Source organism: Photinus pyralis, unplaced genomic scaffold, assembly GCF_008802855.1.
Source record: "Photinus pyralis isolate 1611_PpyrPB1 unplaced genomic scaffold, Ppyr1.3 Ppyr1.4_LG2, whole genome shotgun sequence".
In the NCBI taxonomy this organism is placed as follows: domain Eukaryota; kingdom Metazoa; phylum Arthropoda; class Insecta; order Coleoptera; family Lampyridae; genus Photinus; species Photinus pyralis.
Genome location: NW_022170403.1, coordinates 13,334,119 through 13,355,451, shown reverse-complemented (window position 1 = coordinate 13,355,451; position 21,333 = coordinate 13,334,119). Strand labels below are relative to the sequence as shown.

At 35.9% G+C, this 21,333-nt stretch overlaps 1 protein-coding gene across 1 annotated transcript in view; it reads right to left on the bottom strand.

Moving 5' to 3' along the window:
- Positions 1-4,257: 4,257 nt before the first annotated feature.
- LOC116164199 overlaps positions 4,258-21,333 on the bottom strand; it is a 33,791-nt gene continuing 16,715 nt past the window's right edge. The window contains exons 3-7 of the mRNA XM_031478337.1: positions 15,654-15,755; positions 11,264-11,401; positions 8,288-8,371; positions 5,430-5,586; positions 4,258-5,379 (exon numbers count right to left, since the gene is read on the bottom strand). Of these exons, the coding sequence (XP_031334197.1) occupies positions 5,202-5,379; positions 5,430-5,586; positions 8,288-8,371; positions 11,264-11,401; positions 15,654-15,755 (659 nt within the window). The 3' untranslated portion in view covers positions 4,258-5,201. The remainder of the gene's footprint in view (positions 5,380-5,429; positions 5,587-8,287; positions 8,372-11,263; positions 11,402-15,653; positions 15,756-21,333) is intronic.

The window sequence follows — 21,333 nt, the reverse complement described above, 5'->3', positions numbered from 1 at the left end:
TGCAATATGAATACATTTATTTCCATGGAAATTATCTGTCAAATAAGTTTAACTGAAATCTGAAAGAAAGTTCCTAACTAATATTTGACCGCCAATTAACCAACCTCTAGACCTAGAGGAATGTGAAAAAGTCTTCATTCTTCTGCACTACCTCTAACTTGAGAGTAACACATAGAAAAACCACAGGATCAAATCGCATCAAACATGTTGTCAAATAACTATTTCATGGAACGCATTCGGAATTTTGTTTCCATAATGTCACTTCTGTTGCCGCTAAGGCCGATAGGAAGCTTCAATCGAGATCAAAGTAACTGGAGAGTCTTGAATTTGCGCGCGTTTTTCTCAGCTAACACAGATCTAAAAAATGGATCAACACCAAATGAATTACGATTTACGACTGACGATTCCAGTAACTCTCGCAGTAACTCCATGAGTAATTCGAGCCACGACGAAAGTTGGCGAAGATTTCCGGCAGAGAATTTTTGAACTGATTTCCGATGATTTCCACGAGATTTCTTAGCTGATTTCTGCGATTTCTTAACTGATTTCCACGATTTCTTAACTGATTTCCACGATTTCGAAGTGATTTCTGCGATTTCTTAAGCGATTTCCGCGATTTCGAAGTGATTTCCGCGATTTCAGAAGTGATTTCTGCGATTTCCACAGTAAAACGTACATGTATTTCCAGAGTGGTTACCCCCTCGGCTAGAATATTTGCATTCTACTTCGGGGGTGGTGCGGAAACCAGTGTATAATCGTAATGTAGTCGCATTCTCAGCGTTCTACTCCAAAAATGGTTGATCTTACAGAAAAATGCAACAAACATTTTTTATAGATAATTGCACGATGAACAATTTTTGTAATAACTTCTATTGCTCTTAGAGCAATAGGTCGCGAGATATTCGCGAAAACTGATTTTTGCGACCTCTTACTCTTTTAGCCGGCATGATATATCGGGTGATCAAAGAGAACAGACAGACGCAGTTTAAATTGGGCGTTTTAAGTTTTTAATATTTTTTACTTAAGGAATTGGCAAACATGTTTAGAAGGAAATAGAAAAAAATTATTACGATAATGCTGTTTTTTTCTGTCAGTTCAAGTGGTTTGCAAAGTCGATTCTTTGAATCACCATGGGCTTCTCCGATAGTAATGGTCCAAAAGCGAGACGGTTCATATCCGACTTTGCAGGAACTAATCTCTATAACAGTACTAGACAGCTATCCACTACCACGGATTGATGACCTCCTCCATGCTGGCAGAGCCCCCTTCATATCCACAATAGACCCTCAAGCAGGTTACTGGCAGGTCGCCGTAGAACCAAATGACCGGAACAAGACCGATTTTATCCCTCCATTGGAACTATACTTATATAAGCACGTCATTCGGACTGTACAACGCCTCAACCACCTTTCAACGACTGATCGACCGAATGAAGACGCAACTTGTAAGGATCACATGTCCTGGTCTATTTGGACCACATTATTAGTCCTCTTTCAGTATACACCTGCAACATCTAACCGTCGTGCTCGACCGGTCATGCCATTGCAAGCTAAGAGCGCGAAGACGGAAGTGCCATTTCGCCAGGGCCCAGATCAAGTACCTAGTTCACATCCTGACCCCGAACGGCATTGGAACGGACCGAGAAAAGACAGCCGCCATAACCGCCGCCATTAGATGTCCTTTATTGAGACCTGTTCCTGGTACCGTTGTTTTGTTCCGTGCAGCTTGGCTCAACCAAGAAGCGGCCCTAGACAAAGGTAAACAAGTTGCTGACATCCAAAGACGGACAGCTCCACCATATAGTTCTGAAGGGGGAGATTGTACGCCTCCGGGCGATCAAAAAAGGTTTGACGTTCAGTCGCCTTTGGAAGTTCAAGTTAAATATGATTTCTCATTTAAACAAAAATTCCATATCTCGACAGCACCCCTTTTTTCATCGCATAGCATGAAGGCACCATGGAAAATGAGATTTACTGTTATAGTTCTTAGTATTCTTCGTGCTACTGGAGTTGTACCAAACACCACACATTATATAATAATAGGCTTGGACAAAAACGCATACAAAATCTACAAAAAGCAATCATTAACACATGCCACATATAATCCTTGCCAGGAGAGAATGGCGGTCAGAGAACACCCTGATCCCGGTCTACGATCATATGGCATCAAGTGTTCTCTGACCGTCATTCTCTCCTGGCGAGCTTAATAGTTAGAACATACGCCATGATCAATTTGAAGATTGAAGTGTTAGCCATTTTATGAAAGCATTGATTAACATATGCGAAGACCTTTGAGTATATGGGTAATCAACGCTACAATCAAAGGTGAAGATTGAAGTCAGTAGAATCATTGAATAACGAAATTTTCACTCAACGGTATAATACTAGAAACCCCTTACGCACTGCAACCGTTACAGCTTCTTATTATTGATTTGTGAATAAATCTTTCAAATTGGAGGAAAATAAACTACAATGGAGCCAAATACGTACGACAGTAATAAAACGCCAGCTATTTCATCCTTGAGGCTTGGATACACAACCCAACGTATTTTGTTCTTTCTGATTTGCACAGCTAAGAACAGAAGGAATTGTTCTGCATCCGAGCTCATAATCAATATAAAAAATATAAGAAGGCACTACTGAGAACAAGTGGACCGCTCGCACAACGATATCGCGTTCTATGTAACGTCCCCATATCGCAGAGCGCCGCGACAACCTTGATATAATATATTTGTTTCCAAATTTCGTCGATGATCTGCAGGCGTAGGGTACGCATTAATTATACACTTGCACAGTGGCGTTTCGGGCCTTACATAATTTGGGGGGGGGGGGGGCACCAGGTGAAAACAATGCCGACTATATGTCAAATATTCAACGACTTGTTTTTTCTTTATCAATTAATAGCGATGTTGCTTTAGGATAACGTATAAATGAACAAGATCATGAAAACTATAAAGGCTGATTCAAATTCGACCATGGTCACCATGGGGATCTCGGGAACTGTAAGAGATAGGTAGGTAGTTTGACTTTGGCAAAGTTGCATATTTTAATGGACTACTTTCGGATATCCGGAAAAAAACGAAATTTTTCAAAATCGTTTTTATCTTTTTCCGAAGTTATTTAAAAAAACAGATTATTATGACCACTTTATTCACTCTACAAGATGCTAGTTTTAAATTTTAAATCCGACGTTTCGTCACCGGTTAACCATCATCAACTTTAATTTTTCTTATGGAAGTTATTTTTACTTTTTGTGTCATTTGATAGATTTTTTTTCAAAAATGTAAACATCACAATTTTTTTAATATTGTTAAAATATCTTCTTTTTTGCCTAGAAAATTTTATCTTGGGTAGTGTTACGTACATAGTTTCTTTCGTTTTTAGAATTAATAGCGCTATTTCTAATTAAAAGATGTGTTGTTTACATTTTTGAAATCAGAAAAAAATTCTCTATCGACTAGTTACTTATTACTACCACTAGGCACTAGTCACTAACTCATTATACTGTACAGTTTGGGAATTTTGGGTTCTAACAAATGCTACTTATATCTTAGAGGCTGCGGAAATTCGCGGACGGCTTTTACAAACAGGAATAAGGTGCCGCCGCGTCTTCTATTGCAGCTTGCTGGCTGCCGTAATCAGAGCTCATATTACGCGATAAGTAGGTAATGCCGTTTATAAACATTACAATGGTGATACTGATACTGTATCTAAGATTTATCTCTTAACTATTTTATCTTACCAAAAAAAAATGCTTATTATTAAAGAAGTTAGCCGCCTTCCTTCCGACTCCTGAAATATTTCTATGAAAAAACATTTTCTTGTCCTTTTAAATGCAGTTTCATTTAGCATCTCCAAGACTCCAACCCAATTAGCCGACTTGGCCGCCGTAAATGTCCCCCCCCCCTCCTTCAGAACGCCCTTGTACCTGCATTCATGTATTACGAATTTTGACGCCGCAACGGCAAGAAATATTGCCGTGATGTACAGGGCCTCGATTTTGTGCTCTTCTATTCTTGATCATCTTCTTTGTAGATGCAGCTTTGGTTCCCGCTACCTCAAGTTGTTGATAGTATCTACATGTGTATACGAGAGGGTTAAGGGTGTATGTGCGTGACATGGCACAGTACGTAATTTCGCAATAAAGTGGGGTGGCAATTCGATTTCCAAATAGTAACATTGGCTCTTGAATAATGAGCATAGTTCCCAATAGCTTTGCTAAAGGAAGCAACTGACAAGGCAGAATACAATACCAGTGGTAATAATATTGCATTTATTTTCTTAATATACGAAAACTGATTTATAAAATCAATCTAAATTACAATAACTAAACCACAATAAATAAGGAATTCAATCTGAGGTTAAAAGGCCATACGCAAGAATATCAAAATTTTTTCCTATGGAATTACAAAACCGTCACTTTGACCGTTAATTCAAAGATACCTACAGTCCTTTTGTTGTGTGTTTGTGTAACGGTTTATTAGTGCCCATATGTATTTTCATTCTTTTGAATGTTTTTATATCTAAACCTACGGCACAGATCTAAAACTTACAGTGTACAAGTGGACTGATGAAGTTGAATTGAGGTTAAATTTAGTCAATTTTGATTTAAATCAAATATGAGGGGAGGGTTTCGTGATTTGTTTCAATTAAACTGTTCCATAACTAAAGTATGTTCACTGTTCACTACGTTGCTTTCATGGTGTGCTAGTATGATCAGCATACTATTATAGCTGCAGTCTTTAAAATGCTTAACAAGGTTTTTAGTTTATTAAATAGATATTTACCTACTTACCTACAATTTAGTGTTTCTGAATCGGGTTTGAGGTATATCACAATATTTTAATTACATTGACGAAACCTTCACAACACAACACAAAGTGATAATCAGTGGTCACCATAACACAAATTTTAGTTTGCCGTATTCTCAAAATAAAAATGAGGTTGGTTTACTTTACACTATGTTTAAACTTTGAATATAAATTATTTTATATTCAAAGGTTTAAGGGCCGGGTGAATTGACATATTGTAACCACCATATATCTCTTTTGATGTTTGTTGTAAATTTACACTGCCAAGAACAAAATAAATAACTGCGATTTTTGCACTTACTATAGGGTACTTAACAATTAATTTAAAGTATAATTTCCATTATACCAAAAAGTATCACACTTTCTAGGATATCATTATCCAATACACTAATCAAAATTTGTGTACTTCGCTTTCAAAAGCGACATTATCAACCCCCAATGATGTTCCGTTGGTCGTGGCTTTACACTGGCCTTTTGTTATTGCTAAGCCAGGGTGGGTATCCTTATAAACGGATGATTTTCTAGAAGAATTCCTGCGGGCTTCTTTTCTATGCTGCAAATACATCCACCTGTAACAAAATAACATTAATATATACATTATTGATTTTATTAGCTTCACCCAAATATAATGCACGCCGGAAACGTTAGACAACCTCCTAGCAGGAAGAAAGCACCAGGCATTGTACGCATCGTAGCCGCATATGTAGCACTATACAATGGTCCATAGACTAAAGGCATAAGAGCTTCGGAGACACCGATTAGCGAATTAATTTTACCTGCAAAAAAGCACAGATAAAATATCCAATACTCCAATACCAATTCATTTCGGTGAGACCTTTTATTAGAATACCATGAAAGGTAGAACGTGTGTTCACGCCCTCCCCTGCCCCCCCCCATTTACAAAAATTTTACTTGGCACTACTAAAGGCATGCGTATGCAGTATGAACATTCTGAGATCAATTGGTTGTCGCATGTAAAAGTTATGCACGTTTTACATTCAAAAACAGCATCACGGGAAATAAGTCATGGGGGACCCCTCCTTGAGACAGCAATGATAGCCGTCTGGCACACCTTCAAGGTATAGGTTACCTACTGCAAAAAATTCCAGGACTCTAGGACCATTCCCCTAAAAGTACTAGTTCAAAACCGCATAAGTGGATTCGGACGGACGGACAACACTCAATCAATAGCCCATTTTTTTATTCTTAAAAAATGCATAGGATAGTAGTAGTACCACACTCACCATCTTCTTCAAATTTGGCACCTTGTTCCGGACTCTGCAAAATTTTGTGGACGGGAAAACCTTAATTTGAAATCAGGACGTCAAATATCACTTGGACCGATTTTTTTTGCCAGGAAAGAGATTCGAAGTTTTATGAGCGTGAAATCCTAGGTGAAATCAATCTATTTGTCCGTGTCCGAAAGATGGTAAAATGTTGTTATGTAAACCAGAGCGGGTTGCTATAGACTGCTATAGATTCGTTCAAGTTACGGAAATGGCAAGCAGCACACCCTGTATTTAACTTTGTTCAAAGTAATCAGGAATTCTGGTAGAAATTTGTAACAAATAGGCACATAATTATAGAATTTTATTTAATTTTTGTTGTAGGTGCACTTATGCTGTTGTTCAATAATTTAGTAGATTGTTCTCTTTTGTAAGTTAAGACGTATAAGTTGAGCAACATTAAAGAATGTATGTGTTGTCTATGTTGCGTCTATACGAACATTATTTAACAGATGTTTGCTAAGGGGACTTTATCAAAGTATATACAATTTAATTGATAGAAATAACTGATGACAAATGCGCAAAGTTTGGAGATCAGGAAATGCGTTGTAAGCAGTGCTCCCATTTCGTCGGCATTTACCGAAGATAAAAAACGCGATGGAGATTGTCAGGATTTAAAAAGCTTTGCGCGTCGATGGCCAAGGCAGTCTCGGGTCATTTGATTTGGCGTAGGTACGTAACGTTCGGTTGCGTGTAAATTTTTCCGGTGGTCAGCGGATGTTTTGAAGTTTACAAGATATAGAAAAGGAGTTGTTTCGTCAGTTTGTATCCGAGTTGCCATTCCAACACTGGCAATCGTCATAGAACCAGTGCTGGTGGTTTAAGAAAAAAAGAAGAAAGTTTGTGTATACGGTTGTGCTTTTATGTTAAAATAATTATGTGAAAAGTGTGTTGTTTTCGTCGTTTGTCGCATCTGTACATATGCGGTTTCAGACCAAAAATCTTGGATTACTATAACAAAGTAATGAGAGCGTTTGAGACTTTTTTTTCTGTATTCGACCGTTCGCAACGGAGTGAAATGTTTCAATAAGGTGCTGTTAGCTTTTAGATTATTTGTTTGTTTTGTAGAAACATTTAAAACATGACGTTTACCCGTTTGTGTTCTGTCTTGTTAATCAACGTTTACAACTGAGTAACAAATAAATTTGTTACTCAGTTGTAAACGTTGATTAACAAGACAAAACGCAAACGGGTAAACGTCATCTTTAAACGCTACTGACTTGTAAAACTGACAGCTGACGTGTAAAAATTTTACAAGTTAGTAATCTAGTAATTTCATTGGCCAGAATTAATGCGAAGTCTCTGGTACATGGATAACATGATATTTTAGACATTTCTTCAAGATCAATTTAAGAACTAATTATTTACGTTTACTATTTGCAAATGAGTAACAAATAAAATATTGTACATTATACGCCAGGTAACTCACTTACCTGGTTAATAATTTAAAATACTATTACATTTGAGCTAGCTAGGTAAGGGTTATTGGAGGGGTGTAATGAATTTCTGCCGTTACACACGGCAGTTATTTTTGGCGCCCAACGTGGGGAGTAGCATTTATCTTTAGGTGTCCGAAATGAAGGGGCACAGCAACGTATTGGACCAAAAGAAGCATATATATAATTTAATAAGCTGTTTATACACTATAAAAAATCGGGTTTCATTTTTACAATACAACACGAAATGACTTTCCGAACAACCCCATATATCGACTCTTATATTATTTAAACAATTAATTTTTTCCATTTCCGATTCAAGTCCCATAACTTCTTCCTGTTGACCTAGCTACTTGAAAATCAATAGCGTCCTTGCGTAAACTATGCCTGCACAAATTTCAGTACCATCAGACGCTTATCGTGCACACCGATGAACCAACGCACGAACGGAGATTAACAACAATACAAAACTATAAAGGTTCCTTAGTAAGGTTTATAGCAAAGAGTAACCATAATTACTCTTTGCTTATAGTTTGAGAAAGCAGACCATTGCTAGATTTTTCGCCGTTTTCCAAGATGGCGGCAGTCTACTACAACTTTCGAAAGTTATTTTCACTTTCATCATATACAAATTCCCCCAAGTGTACATTAATCATTCATACCCTATGAATGTAGGTGTAGATATTGTGCGGAGAATTTCGTTCAAGATTTTACGATAACCTAAAAAATTGAACCATTTTTTCCTTGCAGCTTACCTAATTCATCTGATGGAACTAATTTTGATGCCATCGACCTCATGGCAATAAATGATGTTCCATTTAATATTTCTGCAATCGGTCCTAAAAATTGATTAAGTTATTAGATATAATCATAATATAATGGGTACTACCATTGAATAAGTAATCAATTCAATGGTACTATACATTGTATATTGATGTAGACTGAGTGTATAAATAAAATTAGACTCATGAGAAAAGGCAGACTGAAGTATGATCTGTTTGAAGCAGAAATAAGTGTATTAATGTAGGATGGAGATTCCGATGAACAATAAAATTTGTTTTTGGTTATCAGTTTAAAGAAAATGCAACAGATATAACATAAAAGATTGGCATTTCCGAACCTAAGTTACTTTTATAAAGATCAACATAGGTACACCACTGAAATCTACCTTTTATAGTTATTTATATAACAAGAGCGCGAAGTTCAATTTCGCGCATTGAGACTGAAGGTATTTTGACGAGGCGAAGCCGAGTTAAAATATCAGTCAAATGCGCGAAATAACTTCGCGCTAGCGTTATATACAATATTTTTTCTACAACTGAACTGATTGTTAATTAAATTGCTGTTTAAGTTCAACTTTGTCCCGTGCGCGAAATACTTTTTTATTATACCTGAATCACAATCTCCGTTTTAAACACTCAAATGCGTGCGAAAAAGGGCCTTTAAAACACACGTGCTTTAAAGTTGCTAAGTAACGATACTTCAAGTATGACTTTTGAAACTGTCATCTGGATGAAATAAAAACTCCTCTTAGGTCGCTTTCTGTAAATGCAGAACATTTCTTTGGCTTTTGTATCTATCCTTTGGTTGAAGCTTGCGTCGTGCCCTTAAACTCGTTGCGCGTGCTTTAAAGACTTGATTATACACTTGACTTTTGTTGACGGTTTCGCGCACGTTGTCAAGAGCAACCTTACTTATTAATTAACCGATTAAAAATCTAGTACTTCGCGTTTCGAAATCCGTCAGAAAATGACAGGTTTTTTTGACAGTTGTAGAAAAAATAATTTTTTTCTACAACTGTCAAAAAAACCTGTCATTTTCTGACGGATTTCGAAACGCGAAGTACTAGATTTTTAATCGGTTAATTAATAAGTAAGGTTGCTCTTGACAACGTGCGCGAAATCGTCAACAGTGAAAAAAAGTATTTCGCGCACGGGACAAAGTTGAACTTAAACAGCAATTTAATTAATAATCGGTTCAGTTGTAGAAAAAATATTGTATATAACGCTAGCGCGAAGTTATTTCGCGCGTTTGACTGATATTTTAACTCGGCTTCGCCTCGTCAAAATACCTTCAGTCTCAATGCGCGAAATTGAACTTCGCGCTCTTGTTATATAAATAACTATTGTTGGCAAATTTTTAAAATCAAAATAGCTATTTATGTAACAAGTTGCAAATTGACTGTCTTTGGCGCACTAGACGTGTATTTGTCCAATGAGCGCAGCGAAATGTGTTGCATACAAGGTTTTTTTGTAATTTCGTCAAGAAATTGATAATATGTGAATTATTATAACGGGAAAAGAACTTTATTTTAAGATTGAATACCCATGTATTATTGCGATGCCTAATGGTTTGCTATGGACACAGATTGAGTATTTAAATCTGTGTTATTAACTAGCTTATTTTGGTTAATCTGTTTTGTATAATCGATTGCGTTGAATTGTAAGTTAAAGAAACAAGTAAAAAGGTTTTCGCCCTAAGGCGAGTAACTTCGGCGCATTTTCCATAAATTCATCAATACTTCCCCAAAGGCCATCATACCTATGTGCGCTATGTTTTTCATTACTATAGAGGCATACCTATATGGTTAAAATTTCAAAGGAATATCTCCATACATAAGAAAATTGGTATTGCGCAGTCTGCGCATCCGCACATCTGATTTTTACTCTATGCGATATATTTGCCTTTACTACAAGTATCTGTGGTTAAAATTTCAACAAAATATATTAATAAATAAAAAAGTTAACATTGCGCAGCCTGCGCAGTTCAATCGTCAAGATTTTCCTTGACTCAGGAGTTAGGTGCCAGAGCGATACGCTACCGACTGCAAAATGAACGAACTAAATATCTTGAAAACTGTAGGAGTAGTTAAGGCCTCGGACAGACGGACAGAGAAAGTGGCTGCAATAGCGCACCCAACTTCGTTGGAAAATGCGCTAAAAATAAAATTTGAGTAGTTAAGGCAATTATTGAGTCGTCTATAATAGGTAGTGTGGGACTAATGTACCAGTGCGCCAATTGTTCGCCAACATGTCAAAATGTGACACTTGTGGCTTGTGTGTGGATTTATGGCTCAGTGGTAAGAGCATGGGGTTATAAATCCGGAGGTCGGGTGTTCGAACCTGGGTTGAGGTGAAATTTTCATCTGTGGCGGAGATGGAAATTACCTTAGACCAGTTCCGAGTATTCTACCGGCTACTCCGAATTAGGTTTTCCTGCAGTTTTCCTAATTCGTAAGTAAATACCGGAGTAGTATAGACTATCTTAAGACCTTCTGCAGAGGCACCTCTAAATAGCATTAGGTATGCGGGCCACTCTGTAATGGGACGCATGCCTGTTGAGGGCCCAAAACAAGAGAGGGATAATAAAATAAAAAATAAATGACGGCTTTTTTAAAACTGAAAACGCCAACTAAATTTAAGTATTTGATAACGAAATTACAAAAATGTAAATGAAAAGTTTGATTGTGGCGTAGTAGCTACCTACGTTTTAAAAATTAGTAGGAAGGTCCGCGACAACCAAAAGTTTCTATCTTTGATAATAATAGAGAACCTTCGATTTCCCATCGAAATTTGGACATTTGTGCTATTAAAAATATTAAAATACAGTGCGTTGTGTTAAGAACATCATCTGCTTGTTGTATTTGCGAAACAAACATTCTGTCAGTAGCTGGGGTGTAAGAGGTGGTGGTTTAAAAAGTTATGGGTGCTCGAATCATTTTATATGCTTACCTAAATAAAACACCCAGGCAACAGTTGCAAATGTGTAAACAAAACTAGATAATATTTTACTAGCACTCGACATCAAACCGATTATGGCATCATCGATTTTTAGTAGATGGCTGAAGAGACCAACGGATAGTGCAGTGCCTGAAACATACACAAAGAATAAGCATTTAAGAAAATAGTATATTAAGATACAAGTGTATAATCAAGTCTTTAAAGCACGCGCAACGAGTTTAAAGGCACGACGCAAAGCGGAGTGCCTTTAACGTTGCAAGTGCTTTAAAGACCAATTATACACGTGTATCTTATAGTATTTTTTATTATACCTGCAGTATAATTTAAAAATAGGAAATACAATGAAATCATATTGACGTTATACTCGAATACATGTCTAATTAAGTGGGCTGGGTGTTCGTAATTTCACGATTGTCATGGAAATGTCACTTGACGTTTGCTTAAAAAATCATCGTCAATGTGAATTAAACGATTTCCGTTGAAAAAGATAATACACCGTCCATTAAATCGATTGTTGTAAAATCTAAACAAACGTTGGTAGGTGTAAAATCCAACTCCAGTAAAGCCTATTATAAAGAATATGAAAAGTTGTTTCCATGGATGAATAGGAAGTTACTTACGAATACAGTCTTAAATGCATCCATAATGCTGGCATATATGAAGGAAATGTCAAAGGTATTTAAATCTTCTATATTTTGGTGCATTCATTCAAAACTTTAAAGCAATGCTGCGATTAAAAAGTGGAACAGATTTGGAAGCATACCCTAAATTACGCGCGTTTGTGAAAGCTTCAACCAAAGGATAGGTACAAAAGCCAAAGAAATGTTCTGCATTTACAGAAAGCGACCTAAGAGGATTTTTTATTTCATCCAGATGACAGTTTTAAAAGTCATACTTGAAGTATCGTTACTTAGCAACTTTAAAGCACGTGTGTTTTAAAGGCCCTTTTTCGCACGCATTTGAGTGTTTAAAACGGAGATTGTAGTTCAGGTATAATAAAAAAATTAGTAATTTTATAAGAAAATAGCCATGACTTTTGTTATTTATGAATTGTTATACTAATAAGAGAAATGTTAAAATTTATTTTTAAATTTTCGGGTATACCAAAAGCTTAATAAAACATGTACAAACAGTTTTGTATGCACCTTACAATTCTGAACAACTTTAAACTCGACAGTTTTATTTTGTAAAATGTACAGGAGGGCAGGATATTGCATAAAACTAATTTCCCATGTTCCTACTTACCGTGCACCACCAGGTATATTAATCTACGACGGTGTCCTTATGAGAGATTTAGCATAGCCAATTGGATGTCATTACGGCTTTCATAAATTCAGAATGAATTCAGAGAAGCACGCGAATGATAATTACTATTATTTTCTATAGCAAACGTCAAAATTGACAAACGCGATTACCATGACATCCACTAGTATGGGCACTTGATAATTTTGAATCATAATTTAAGAAAACGTTTAGATAACTCAAAAATCTGAATAATAGTTATTTATGCATCAAGGGCATTAAGGCGATATTTATACCGAGAGCGACAGAGCCCGAGCTAGCCTACGGCCCGAGGGATTGTAAGTCGCCCGAGGGTTAAATATCGAGTAATGCCTAAGGTGCATACAAAATTTTATTTTTCATTGTTCCAAATAATGCGTTTCCAATATATGTACAGGGTGTATCACCTAAGATCCCTCGGATCATAATTCCTTTACCATAAAAGATACCGAAAAAAGTCTTATAGTAAAATTGTACACAATTACCGTCGCCATATTTCTAAAATATGTTTGATCACCAGGGGCGTGCTGTATTATTCCAGTGGCGTATCAAACTTGCATTTTTTTTTAAATCGAATACCCCATATTTTATTACTGATTTGGAATGTACTTGAAAAATACTTATTTTTTTCTCTAACTTTAACGATTTCGATGTTATAACCTTTTTTCGTCAAAATTTGACAGTTCTTCGAATTTTACTTAGAAAAACTAAACCGTGCAGGCGGCTAATTATTGAATTGAAGCACAGGTTAAGACCTCTTCCACAGTCACATAATTTTTTTAGGTACTTTATAAAAAAATTGTCATATTTTTCAAAATTTTCAAATGGCACCCCCCTAAATGAATTATGCCTCTGGATAGCCAAAACTACAAATTTTCTACTGATTCAAAGAAATCCACACATTCCATAAGAAAATTTCAGAAAAAAACCAAGTCGAAACGCTAATTTGTAAAAAAACCTTATTTTCCAAATCTTAGTGTGTCATAATGAAACAAAAAAGGTTCAATTCTCACAATTAACAGTAAAGTATCGGCAGTGTATGATTGATTTTTAATCAGCGTTGTCAAAATGTTCCAAACTGGTTGATATGGTTGATTGTTTGTTGGCGTCATAATAGTACGCCGAGAGATATCCTGGCAGAATACAGATCTACACATGTTTAAAAAGGTGTTGGATAAATTTATACTACTGGGAGTACTAATTTCACGCACACTAATATGACAATTGTTAACAGCTGCCCCGAGAACTTGCAATTCATTATCTTCCGCCAAAACCGGCGTCCGTTTACCTCTCCTTGCTCGTTTATTTACACTCCCAGTAGTTGTAAATCTATCCAACACCTTTTTAAACACGCGTGGATCTGAATGTGTTTTGTCAGGATATTCACCCAGTCAGCACACAATTGCGGTAACGGTCTCTAAGAATAACTCTACTATGGCTATACCAACCTTTTCTGCTTGAGTTTGAGACATTTTTGCAACGATGATTAAAACCCACAGACCACCTCTTTTGTTTCATCATGGCACACTTAGATTCGGAAAATGAGGTTTTTTTTACAAATTGACGTTTCGACTGGTTTTTCTCTGAAATTTTCTCATGGAATGTGTGGTTTTCTTTGTATCAGTAGAAAATTTGTAGTTTTGGCTACCCAGAGGTAAAATTTGTTTAGGGGGTGCCATTTGAAATTTTTGAAAAATACGACTTTTGGCGAAGGTCAATCAAAAATTCAATTTTTTTTATAAAATACCTAAAAGTATTATGTGACTGTGGAAGAGGTCTTAACCTGTGCATCAGTTGAAAAATTAGCCGCCTGCGCGATTTAGTTTCTCTAAAAAAAATTTCAAAGAACTGTCAAATTTTGACGAAAAAAGGTTATAACAGCGAAATGACTATAGTTAGGGGTTTAATATGTTATATAAAAAAAAAGTATTTTTCAAGTACATTCCATATCAGTAATAAAATATGGGATGTTCGATTTAAAAAAATGCAAGTTTGATACGCCACTAGAGTACAGCACGCCCCTGGTCATCAACAATATTTTAGAAATATTGCCACAGTAATTGTTTACAATTTTACCATAAAACTTTTTTCGGTATCTTTTATGGTAAAGGAATTATGATCCGAGGGATCTTAGGTGCTACACTCTGTACACATGCAATGATTATTGTTTGACCAACATCATAAACGTTGCCATCGAAAAGACTTGCACTAAAAACTGAATGAATTATTTTTTCATGAATGCCGACCGATGCAGCCGTTAACATTTGCCGCGCGCCAACTGTCAAGGGCGCGAATAGTGAACGCTCGAAGTTTCAATCCTCATTAAGTTTTCTGCAATGTTCTGCGCAATTTCCTTAGATTTTCTTTTCGTAAGTTCTTTCTAAAGTTATTTCGTGAGTGAGAAATAAGAGTTCATTTTTATACAGTGATATTCATGTAGAAGTAGACATAGGGATTTCCTATAGGAACTTCCTACGTCTACTTTTACATGATAAAAAGCCTAATTTTATGTAACCAAAGTAACTACCTACAACAAAATGAGGACCTGTCTGTCATATTAAGTAATTGAATATTATCGCTTTGACTTCCCTATTATAATTTCGGTTCGTGTGCGATGTATTCAACTAAAGAAAAAGTTGATATTTTCAATTAGTATAGTGCCGATAACAGTTAAAGGAGCTTTTTTTGTGAAGCTAAAGCAACAATATTCAAATTAATAATTAATATGACAGTCAGATCTTTATATTAGCACAGTTTAAACAGTGTTTAAATCTGTGATATTAGCACAGATTTAATAATATTTAAATCTGTGATATTAGCACACATTTAATCAGTGATATTAGTTTCAAGAAGTTATTTTGGTTGCATAAAATTAGGCGTCTTTCAGGAGACTGTATCATGTAAAGGTAAAAATAGGAAATTCCTATAGGAAATCCCTATGTCTACTTCTACATGAATAGCACTGTATATTAAAATACAGAGGAGAAATATAGAGACTACAATAATCCGATGCCAATGGTTTTTTTGATGGACAATTGTAGTCCTGAGGAAAATGCTTCATTTCATATTTAATAAATTACCGACTCCAATACCCACTCACCTATCATTCCTATTATCATGTTGTAGGTAGAAAAAATGCTAAAATTCACTTCGTCCCAGTTGAATCGATACCTTGTGAACAAGTAGACGACAACCATTTCACCTGAAACAATAAACCCATTGAGCATTTTTTCTAGATAGGTATATCACATCTCGTGATATAAATTTATACTAAAACAATTCGAAAGTGGTAGGTACTTGGCGAGTGCCGACAGAAGTGTCTACTTCAATCTCTCTCACACTCCTTTGCTCCATTCCTTTTGCTGCGATCTAGCACAGATAGAATCCGCCACATTGACATTTTCATGAGTTGTCGGCTTTTCGACAATACATCAAAGGGAAGATTGTGGCGCTTGTCTTGTACTGTAGCGTGTTCGTGACGTTTGGTTCAACGAAATTAAAAAGTGCGGTACGGTTCGAAACGCTGGTTCGCGACAAGGTTCGTCCCGGAATAATGTTGCAAATGTGAAATAAACGCTAATCTAAGTAGTATTATAACGAAGCATTCGTTTTCCGCCCCGGAGTTCATACCCGAAGTTATGACCGCACCGTACATCTGTGAAGTCGACCAGCTTTGCTGAACACCCGGTATCGAGTTTGTCGCTTTATCACTGAAGAGTTCCGGAATTAATTGCTCGAGAGTGAGTTCTAGGTGTTTACATTTTGTGTAATTGCTTATCTTACCGCCGCTAAGTACGCAAGTTTTATAATTAATTTATCAAAATTTTTCCAACCTTTCCGGTAGGAATAATTAAATTATTCTTACAGCCGCCAAATGCTCTCTTGTCAGAGATAAGAAGGGACTCTAATTGATATTTTGATATTTCAGCACGGTTAGATTCCCATAATAAGCGAAAACCAGGATAGAAACGAATTTCAAATCGAGTTGTTTACACGTTATCAGTCTTGCAGACACGCCAGGGTGTACAGTACATAACAGCGCAGGGATATCGCCGATTGAAATAAAAATGTAAATTAGGCTAGGTGTTTAATTGGATTGATGAGTATTGAAAATTGAACGCGCTTAATTGGATAAGCATGCTTATAATGAATGACGTCGTAATGCGTTGTAGAAAAACGCGGCAGACGGCGTTCAAAGTTATTTTAAAATGACCGCGCTTAAAAGGCGAGTAGTTCGATGTCCATCTTAAATTTTTCCGAATATTTCTCTCATATGTAATAAATCCCATATGAGGTGTGCAATTATCGCTCAATAGGGGATATGCATGTATCTTTTTTAAATTTTTTAATCGCTTTTTTACATCGTTCTAACATAGTAAAGAGTGTAAACACTGTTAGAACAATTTAATTTAACTTGTAAAATAATATTTAAAACGTTGACTTTATTCGATGTGTTTGAACGCCGCCACATTTTCAGCGGGCCTCTGATGACGTCACAAGCCACGACCAGTGTTTGTTTACTTTTAGTGTTGAGTTATTTAAACAAATTTTCAGTTGTAACAGCTATTCAGACCGTGGAAAAACCTAAAAAACCATTTTATAGGTGTTGTCTTGTACAAAAGTACAAAAACACCATTAGAAATATTCCCGATAAACTGTATTTTGCAGTTCCAAGAGGACGACTCCCAGAGCGTTCTCAATTTTTTTACGGTTAGTGAACCCTAAAACAACCTTTTTGAACAATTGTGCCGTTGATTTCCAAAATACAAGACATGTAAATCTATAATAGGGGAATGGAAAGCTCTCGCGGAAAGACCTACATTAAAAAAAATACGTCCAAATCCGAGTACACGAGAAATCAGCTTTTGACTTTCGGACACAACCAAAAATGATTTTTCAAATCGGGTCGCATCGAACGATAAAGCGTGAACTTTTTAAAGCTCCTATTTGACCAAAATGTATGATTTTTATTACCTAATATAATCAGTAATCATAGCCTAGGGCCTATTATGGAGTTACCTTCCTTGTAATATTTCGGGCCATTTGTTAGTTAATTAAAAAAATTCCACAGTCCATCAATTTGCAAGAATCATCGGGACAATTTTTGGAAATGGTGGTCTTAGGATTCCACCATCTGTAAAAAAAATTTTGAACGCTCTGGGAGTCAGCCAGTTTGAAAGACCAAGCATTGTTTTGTAAATTTGTTTATTTAATTATGCAATAACTATAAAATCTACGGTGATCGGCTGTCATATTGTTTTGTTATCAAAAGAAGTGACCAAATACAGATTTTCAAAAAGATCAGATGAATTCACTTATAATCTTCGGGATTGCTTTTTTATATTTTTCCATAGAAAAAAATTACATTTGAAAATGAACGTTTACTACAAACTGTATCTTATAGGAAATTCAATTCTAAACAAATTCATTTCTCTTCATTTTTAGCGCATTTCCACAAAAATAAAAAAAAAATGCGCTATTGTGGCCACTTTGTCCGTCCGTCCGTTCGTCCGTCCGTCCGTCCGCTAACTTTGCGACGCTACTGGTTTTTTATCTTAAGAGCTTATTGTTCTACTTTTTTCGCTATTTGGTTCGTTATGGTGTCGAGTCTTGTACCAAGGAAGGAATTTTTTCTGTACCGCTTACAAAAAAAGTTATTGTAAAAAAAACAAAAAACCGTTTTTTACATGTTCCATAATTTTACACTTTTGCCGTTTATTAACGATCCTAGAGATCGTTTATAATTTTGCATTGCTATCTGTCGTCTGCCTGTTGGTCTGTCCGTCTGTTCCTTTGTCTGTCTGTCCATCTATCTGTCCGTGTGAACGATAACTTTGTTTAGAAATGTTCGATCGCTTTTACATCTCCGTTAGTTATGAACTGAATTGCATGAAATTCAATATGGGCATAGCTTTAGCCATATAATACGCAATGCCAAAAGTTGAATCGAATCGATTCAAAATTCACAGTGCCCTTTTCGCATCTCGACCATTTATAAACCGAATTGCAAACTTTTTTACTTATAAAAGTATTTGAATGAAATTTGATACATAGGCACTTGGAATAAAGGAAAATCAAACGCAAATTTCAAAATTTGGTTTTGCGCATGCGCAGTGCCAACTTTTTTATTTATGGAAGAATTTAAACGAAATTTGATACATAGGCACTTGGGATAAAGGAAAATCAAACGCCAATTTCAAAATTTGGTTTTGCGCATGCGCAGTGCCAACTTTTTTATTTATGGAAGAATTTAAACGAAATTTGATACATAGGCACTTGGGATAAAGGAAAATCAAACGCCAATTTCTAAATTTGGTTTTGCGCATGCGCAGTGCCAACTTTTTTATTTATGGAAGAATTTAAACGAAATTTGATACATAAGCACTTCGAATAAAGGAAAATCAAACGCCAATTTCAAAATTTGGTTTTGCGCATGCGCAGTGCCAACTTTTTTATTTATGGAAGAATTTAAATGAAATGTGATACATAGGCACTTGGAATAAAGGAAAATCTAGCGCCAGTTTCAAAATTTTATTTTGCGCATGCGCCGTGCCAACTTTTTTATCTATGGAACTATTTAAGTGAAATTTGATACTTAGGCGCTTGGAACAAAGGAAAATCTAACATTAGTTTCAAAATTTAGGTTTGCGCATGCGCAGTTCCAACTTTCTTATTTAGAAAAGCATTGAAATGAAATTCTTCTCATAAACTGAAATTGAAGTAGCACGTCAACAATGGATTGCCCATGTGCAACGCTATCTTTCATATTTGTGGGCGGATTTTTACGATTTTAACAGAAGTTGCATCTTACAAATGGGAAATGAATGCAAGTGGAAATGCGCTTTATGTAAATCGTTTACGATTACTTTTTAACTTGTTTCGCTTAGAGCAATAGTAAACGATATAATTGAAGTCAAATGCGAAAAGAAACGACATTTTGCCATTTTTTCTTCGTTTTTTTGTCTATACATAACAATATATTCCGGGAGTTTTCGGGTAGGGGGACTATGATTTTCGGATTCAGGGGATCTTTTTACATAAAATACACTTGATTTCGTTGAGTGAAATGACAACACCCAGCCCAATCTGCCCAAACCGTAATTTGACTAGACTAAGTACTATGAATAACGGGCGATCAAAAATGAGTTGTTGTCGAGTCGCCTTTGGAAGTTCAAGTTAAATACGATTTCCCATGTAAACAAAAGTTCCAAAGGTGACTCGACAGCAACTCATTTTTGATCGCACAGTATTGACACATTAAATGCGATCGCGTGGCATTTGATGTCACTTTCATTCGTCCAATAGTGACGCGTTTCGCAAATTTGAATTTCGTTTGCTTATTTTGCACTTTTGAATTAACGTTTTTTGCAATTAAAAACAAACTAAATAAGAAAGTAATGGTTTAAGTATGATGTCAGAACAAGTAATGGTTTAAGTATGATGTCAGAACAATAAATATTCACGGGAGAAAGAATCAAGTAAATTTATACCACATGCATACAGTGGCGTATCTAAGGTGGGGCAGACAGGGCACGTGCCCTGGGCGCCAACGCAGAGGGGCGCCAAACTCGAGAGGGCGGAAAAGACGAGAGAGCCTGCGGTTGAGTGTTGGCACTCCTGTAAAAAAATTCCGAAAAATTCAAAAACAACTAAAAATTACGGCCGATGGTTCGAAATAATCGTATTCTCTGATAACCAACCTGATGCAAAATTTATGCAAATTTTATAAAAAATTTTGCTAAAATTTGCCTAAAACTGCGTAAATCTAAGACTATTTATAATATAAACTTTGCATAAACTTGAATGCAAAGTTTACATCAAATTTGTATGAAAAATTGTTAACTGTTAAATAAACTATTAGTAAAATAAAAATTAGACAAATTAGAAAATTGTCGCGACCAAGAGGGCCGATTACAAGTACGTTGAATTATTTTTGTTTATTTTCATTAGTCGATTTTTACAAGGAATGATCTCAATTTATGTTCTTTGGTTTCTTTAAATGAATTTCTACTTTAAAATCATGTATTTTACAGTAGAAACTAAGTATATTTCGCTTGTTAAAAATGATCTAAAATCTGGATGATAGATGGTGAATGAGGGAGGGGGGGGGGCAATTTCGGCACTTGCCCTGGGCGCCATTTAGCTCCGGTACGCCACTGCATGCATATTCCCTGCCCTGCGATAATTGCACAGTTCATCTCCATGGCAACTCCATTGGACCCTTTGATAATACAGTATGTACACCAACAATTTATAAGTAGGTAACGTCAATTTGATAAGTAATGTTTGTTCGGGAAATATTCGTAGGTAATTGCACAAGTGCATCAAAATTACCGATAATTTTTTTAAAGCATGTTGTCTAAAAACTGCATGAATTCGATGGCTTTTAACAAAATATGAAAAAGACCGAATGCAGTTTTTTACTGACAACATGCTTGAATAAAAAATTATCAAGTTTATTTTGATGCACGAGTGTAATTTGGAGGAATATTTCCCGAACAACATTACTTGTCAAATTGACATTACCTATTTATAAAGATTAAGTTTAGCTGTTCAGCAGGGAAATGCGGCTTGTATTTTAGGCACTTTACCGCAACAGACAGCATTTAATGAAATTTTTTATATTTTAAGTATACGATAAATTTTTTTTTTAACAATTTTATTTGTAATATTTTAATGTTGTAACCTTTTCTTAAATTGTCGGTGTATTATGAAAGTGTCCAAAGGAGTTGCCAGTTGCCATGGATATGGACAGTTCAATTATCGCAGGGCTCTTTCGC